The 7,207-nt window shown below is 49.0% G+C and overlaps 1 protein-coding gene across 1 annotated transcript in view; it reads right to left on the reverse strand.

Moving 5' to 3' along the window:
• The window catches only part of arhgap40 (Rho GTPase activating protein 40), a gene marked incomplete at both ends in the record, with an annotated part of 88,754 nt that extends 81,794 nt beyond the window's left edge, over positions 1-6,960 (reverse strand). The window contains one exon of the mRNA XM_084441357.1: positions 6,264-6,960. Within this exon, the coding sequence (XP_084297483.1) occupies positions 6,264-6,960 (697 nt within the window). The remainder of the gene's footprint in view (positions 1-6,263) is intronic.
• Between the last annotated feature and the right edge of the window lie 247 nt (positions 6,961-7,207).

Raw genomic sequence — 7,207 nt, forward strand, 5'->3', positions numbered from 1 at the left:
GAACATGTCCCCTTCAAAGAGCGAACGCGGCGTGTCTCGCCTGCTGACTTTGAAGACTTAAGAAAACATCTTCAAGAACTCCTAGCTACTGAGATCATAGAAGAGTCAAATAGCCCGTATGCTTCTCCAGTAGTTTTAGTGAGGAAGAAGAATGGTGATTTAAGAATGGTAGTAGATTATCGGAAACTCAACAATCTCACTAAGAAGGATGCATATCCACTTCCAAGGATCGAGGAGACTTTCGCCTTGTTGTCTGGTTCAAAATGGTTCTCAGTCCTGGATTTGAAGAGTGGCTATTACCAGCTGGAAGTTGAAGAAAATGACCGCCCTAAAACAGCTTTCACCACCCCATTTGGTAACTGGCAGTTCCGTCGTCTGCCACAAGGGCTAACCAACTCTCCTGCCACTTTTCAAAGAACCATGGAAAAGGTAATGGCTGGTCTGAACCTACAGGAAGTGATTGCTTTCCTTGATGATCTAATCATATTCTCAGACACGCTGGAAAAGCATGAGGAACGGCTGATGAAAGTTCTGGAGAGGATCTCGACATTTGGATTGAAATTGTCGCCACAGAAGTGCAGGTTCTTTCAGAATTCTGTTAAATATCTAGGACATGTGATCTCAGACCAAGGAATTCAGCCCGACCCTGACAAGATTTCAGCGGTCAATGAGTGGCCAAAACCAAAGACTGTCAAAGACCTCAGATCTTTTTTAGGTTTCTCAGGATACTATCGTCGCTTCGTAGAGAACTACTCGAAAGTGGCGAGACCCCTGAATGAACTCCTCCAAGGAGAGTTCTCCACCAGATCCAAAACAGTGTTTCGCCATTCCAGAGCGAAGGCTCAGTCCTTAGAAGGAAGATGGAACTCAGACTGTCAGACTGCGTTTGAGAACATTATCCAGAGACTGACAACCGCCCCAGTCCTGGGCTTTGCGGACTGGAAGTTGCCTTACATAGTGCACACAGATGCTAGCGTCACAGGCCTTGGTGCTGCACTATATCAAGTACAAGAAGGGAAGACCAGAGTCATCGCATACGCCAGCAGAGGTCTCACCAAGAGTGAAAGGAACTACCCAGTGCATAAGTTAGAATTTCTGGCGTTAAAGTGGGCTATATGCAGCAAGTTCCATGACTATCTCTATGGTGTTTCCTTCAATGTCCTTACCGATAACAACCCCTTGACCTATGCTCTAACTACAGCCAAGTTGGATGCTGCTGGACATAGGTGGCTTGCGGCACTCTCGTTGTACAATTTTGACATCAAGTACAGGGCAGGGAGGACCAATGTGGATGCGGACGGGTTGTCAAGGAGACCTCAAGGAGAGATGGAAGAGGATGAAGACTCGGAGGAGATTGAAAGGAGAGTATCAAGGCTGATGGACAGGGCAACTCATTCTCCACAGGACTTTGAAGTACTGAACCAAGAAGTCATGAAAACCATCTGTTTGAGACAACAGATGCAGTGCCGGACTAGTATGGTCCAACTGGAGGACTCAGAGGCAGGAGAAGAGGATGAAGGTACAGATGAGGTGACTCCATCAGTGGAAACACTTCTATGCGGTGAAGGCGCTATCCCAAAGGACCTGGAGGACCCGGAACCCTGGCCTGGGCAGCCCACTCTACCAAGTATGACAAACTCTGATTGGCAACGGCTTCAGAGAGAAGATGCTACGATCAAGCGAGTCATCGATCTAATGGAATCCGGAGCAAGGCTAAGCAAAGTAGACCGTCGGCAGGAGTCCCACGAAGTGTGCCTTGTCTGGAGAGAGAGACCAAAACTGACTCTGATTGATCAAGTGCTTTATCGTCGGGTGGCCAATCAAAATGGTCAGCTATATCATCAACTTGTGATCCCTGCCAGTCATAGAGAAAGATCACTAGAAGGAGTTCATGATGAGACTGGGCATATGGGGTACGAGAGGACATTGGAACTAGCACATGCAAGATTCTACTGGCCAAAGATGTCCGAGTCAGTGGAGCAAAAGTGCAGGACCTGTGAGAGATGCCTGAAAAGAAAATCTCGTGCTCAGAGAGCAGCTAAAATGGTAAACATCAAGGTCTATTCCCCATTAGAGCTGGTTTGTATAGATTTCCTTTCATTAGAGCCAGATTCAAGAGATACTAGGAACATTCTAGTTATAACAGACCACTTTACTAAGTATGCACAGGCGTTCCCAACGAAAGATCAGACCGCCAAGACAGTCGCAAATATCCTCTGGGAAAATCTGATCTGCAACTTTGGATTCCCGAAAAGAATACACAGTGACCAAGGGGCCAATTTTGAATCAGAAGTGGTAGCAGAGCTGTGTACGTTGGCAGGAGTGAAGTCCAGGACTACGCCCTATCACCCCCGGGGAAACCCAGTGGAACGGTTTAACCGAACACTGTTAGATCTACTGGGCACACTGAGCGACAAGAAGAAGGAACATTGGAGGAAGTATGTGCGTCCCCTTGTACACGCGTACAATTGCACAAGGAATGATGCGACAGGAGAGTCGCCATTTTTCCTCATGTTCGGCCGACAACCCCGCCTGCCCATAGATCTTTGCTTTGGGATAAGCCCAGCTGGGCATGACCCCAAGACTCACTCCCACTATGTAAGTGAATTGAAGAAAAGGCTGAGATATGCCTACAAGCTTGCCACAGAGAACGCTGAAAAGAGACAGCTCCTTAACAAGAACAGATGGGATAAAAAGGTGACTTCTGCTGCCATTGAAGTTGGCGATCGGGTTCTTGTTCGAAATGTGAACATTCGAAAGAAGCATAAGATAGCAGATCGCTGGGAGTCCACTGTATATGTGGTAGTGAAGCAGCCGCATGCAGAAATTCCAGTTTACGTGGTGAAACCGGAAGACGATGAGGGACGCGAAAGAGTGTTGCACAGGGACCTGCTGCTGCCATGTGGATTCTTACCTGTCAACCCGGGTATTCCCGAAGAAGATGTCTGTGAAGAACCGTGCCACCCTAATTTGCGCAGCAGAGGAAGAGAGCATCTGGGGGAAAGTAAAAGTGAAGATGAAGAGATGGAAGAAGATGTTGGAGACTCGGAGAGTAGTATCCTCAATGCAGAGGCCCCAGAATTTCACATGGTGAGGGAAAGAGAGGAGAATGTCAGTCTTCAGGGGGCACAAGAAAACGCCTGCTGTCTAGAGGGAGAACTTGCATACTCTGATAAGGCCAGTACACCCCCTATACTTACCTTCGCTGACTATGATAGACCTAGTGAAAGGAAGGAGGAAGACTCTGGGATACTTACCGAGGATGTGCCAAGAAGATGCAATCGGCGTCTCCGACTAGAAAACCCTACCTGTTCTGATGAGGCTGGTATACCTCCAGTACTTACCGGGGGGGCGCCAAGGAGATCCAACCGCCGTGATCGGCAACCCCCAGAAAGTCTGAAAGATTATGTAGGATGGAATGTATATTGCAAGCAGCAAGGTGCTGTTAGTGCGTCGCAGGACACCTATACTAGTCAAGTATTAGCAATGATACAACAGCAAATTATAGTGCTACACACCCAGAGTGAGTTATTACTAAAGCTGATAAGCTCAGCTAGTGTCTAAGTACACTGATGGGGACATCAGGGTTAAGCAGGGGAGGATGTAACCCACCCACAAAAGTGGTTTAGTTATCAATGCTTATATATCTTCATACCATACATTTCAGACACTAACTTGACATAAAGTATACTAATTTTCATCTAAGTTATAGGTCTGCTGCATATTTGGTATAATGAACATCTCTTTATGGCAGCGCCCCCTAGCTTTATACAGCTGCGCCTGCGTGCACGTGCTGTTTTAGAGAAAGGATTGATGGGTGACAAGAGGGAAAGTTCTGCTGCGTAGCCTATAGAGAAATTATTGAAAGAGTATATTATTCCCAAGTAGTTGGTGTGTCTACCACAGAATTGTGTGTCTGAAATCCTGCTTCTGTATTAGGTAAGCTTATTTGAGTTTGAGTATTGAAAATAAGTATTTTGTTGATAACTTGACTAATCCACATGTAGTCTATTGTACTAGCTAGCGACAGAACGTAACTAGCTGTCTTACTCTTTGCAATGCGAGTGACAATTCGTTTTCCTGGTCATTCTGTTTAATTGCAATACTGTTCTAGAAGGTTGTGCATGTTATCAAACGATCATTTTGATGTTTGTCATTTTGCACTTTAGGTTGTCATGTTTTAGCAATGCAATTCAATGCAACAGGTTTGATACTTTTCTGCACGGTGTGCATTGATTCGTGCATGACGTTCTCTGCAAAGCTAGCTATATACAGCTGCGCCTGCTTGCACGTGCTGTTTTAGACAAAGGATTGATGGGTGACAAGAGGGAAAGTTCTGCTGCGTAGCCTATAGAGAAATTATTGAAAGAGTATATTATTCCCAAGTAGTTGGTGTGTCTACCACAGAATTGTGTGTCTGAAATCCTGCTTCTGTATTAGACCATACTGTGTGCTGCTGCTGCTGCGACATCTGCGCTGGAGAGACGGGACCTTTGTGGGTTCACGTGACGGGTGCATGCGGACTGCTTGGACTGTCTGGACATCGCGCCAGCATTTGGCTCCTTTGCTTCAAAACAAAGGACACTAGGAAGATTTCTCTTCAATCAGAAGTAAGACCATTCCGAGCACCAGTGGCTCAGAACACTGTGGGACACGGTTGTGCACAACAAATAACCTCGATATTGCTGCAGCTAGGTTCTTTATTTTATTTTGCATTTTTGTTATTTCTGAGTGGCCATCTCATTTTGGATGTGGAACAATAATATTGTATAAGGGTTGTTAATTGATTCTAAGTGATTTTGACAAATCTAATATTTTCAAAATAATAATAATATTTTTCTAAAACTTGTGTTTCCGGTGTTTGATTCAAACTAAGTATCCCCACAGCCCGTAAGTGAGGAAATAGTTGTATGTCTTCACAATTATCATCCTCCTTCATACTCCAACCCAGGACTCTTGCTGTAGTGATCCTAGACCCTGTAGACTTGTTTCAGCAGGAAATTATAGGTTTTATGTAATACCTGGTTACAACTGTCACTCCCACAGTGTCAATACACAGTTCCCTACACAATGTCAATCACTTATATTTTCACATTATCATCTACATGAATTATCCTTACCAAATGGCTAATAGATGGCTTCTCCTACTCACGTGCTTACCTGTGTCTAGCCGAACTCGGTCGCCATCGTAGTGTTTTGTAGAAACAGTCTTAAGTAATCAACGAGTTACGTAACATTATTGGGTTGAACTAGCGGTCAGTTGCGTCGGGCTCGGGCGGGATTGACAAGGCGGGGGGTTGCAGCTTAGATGACTGAAAAATCCAGTCATAATTCCACTTAAATCTTGCAGCACCTAAACTAGGTAGCCCCTCACACGACTGCTAACCTGACGGACTAGCAGTCCCTTTTCCCCCCAACAGCGAAATCAGGTTCAACGGTCACTCCGCCTGGTTCTGGGATCAAAACCACTCGATACAGTATTGCAGAGAAATTTCAAAGATAGGCTACTCGCAGAAGCAGGAGGGTTGCGTCTTCAAAAACACATGGTTTTGAAAGAAATGCGCTGCTAATAAAAATGTTCAATCTTACGCTCAAAACCGGCTCATATTTTCACAAAATGAATCACCGGCAAACGCTTGTCTCTACGCTGCTGTCATAGGTGGTGGGCTGTGATTGGATGGCAGCACGCAGCAGCGTAGAAGAAGACAGGCGGCAAATTAAATAGAAAACACGGTACCTTCGGTACCATGGAAAAACGGGTACCGTCAGTACCGCAGCACTGTAAGTACCGAATTAGTACCGAAGTACCGAGTACCGTGACAAGCCTAGTCTGGAATGTAATGTAATGTAATCTAATGTACCAGGCTGGTGTGTTAAAATGAGGAGAGAGGGGGAGAGAGAGAGAGAGAGGGAGAGAGAGGGCATGAGAGAGAGAGAGAGAGGGCATGAGAGAGAGAGAGAGCATGGACATTCTCTGTTCCAAAATCTAGTTAAATAAAAACATTCTTATTTGTTTTTTGATATGATACAGAAACACCAATCTGTCTTCCCCTTGTTTTAAATATGTGCCAAGACAATATAGGAGGTGATCCATGTACTAGAAACAGAACCATTAACAATTTCATTTTATGAGGTACGCAAGACAACTGTAGTATGTAATCTGATTGTTTTAACAAAGGTGCCACCATTTACCTCAACTCCGCCGCAGCAGAGGACGAGTCCAGAATGTGCTAACGAACAAAGGGCCCTGGAAAGCCTGGCACCCAGGAGCCGAGGGTGAGGCCCGGGGGTGAGGCGTGGGGCCCGGGGGTGAGGCCTGGTGCCCGGGGGGGGTGAGGCCTGGTGCCCGGGGGGGGTGAGGCCTGGGGCCTGGGGGGTGAGGCCTGGGGCCCGGGGGGGTGAGGCCTGGGGGGTGAGGCCTGGGGCCCGGGGGGTGAGGCCTGGGGCCCGGGGGGGTGAGGCCTGGGGCCTGGGGGGTGAGGTCTTGGGCCCGGGGGGTGAGGTCTTGGGCCCGGGGGGTGAGGCCTGGGGCCTGGGGGGTGAGGCCTGGGGCCCAGGGGGTGAGGTCTTGGGCCCGGGGGGTGAAGCCTGGGGCACGGGGGGTGAGGTCTTGGGCCCGGGGGGTGAGGTCTTGGGCCCGGGGGTGAGGCCTGGGGCCCGGGGGGTGAGGCCTGGGGCCCGGGGGGTGAGGCCTTGGGCCCGGGGGTGAGGCCTGGGGCCCGGGGGGTGAGGCCTGGGGCCCGGGGGGTGAGGCCTTGGGCCCGGGGGTGAGGTCTTGGGCCCGGGGGTGAGGCCTGGGGCCCGGGGGGTGAGGCCTTGGGCCCGGGGGGTGAGGCCTTGGGCCCGGGGGTGAGGTCTTGGGCCCGGGGGTGAGGCCTGGGGCCCGGGGCTGCTGACGAGCAGAGGGTCCGTGGGGCGGAGGGCTGGAGGAGGCCTTCTGACCGACACAGAGACGTCCATTGTGTGTGCGTGACAGTGCGGTCACTGTGTCCCTCTCTGCATGTGGCAGGGCGCTGACACAGCAAACGCCCCCTCTCCGAGAAATGTCACCGTCTGGAAAAGACATCATTATCTGTGTGGAGGGGCACTGTTCACTCACGGCGCTCGAGATATGTGTGTGTGTGTGTGTGTGTTCGAGACCACACACACACTCATACGTGCGTGTGTTCGACCGATGGCGGTGTTGGTCAGTCTCCTGGCAACTCAG

This window comes from Borostomias antarcticus (assembly GCF_949987555.1).
Source record: "Borostomias antarcticus genome assembly, chromosome: 7".
NCBI classification, from domain to species: Eukaryota; Metazoa; Chordata; class Actinopteri; order Stomiiformes; family Stomiidae; genus Borostomias; species Borostomias antarcticus.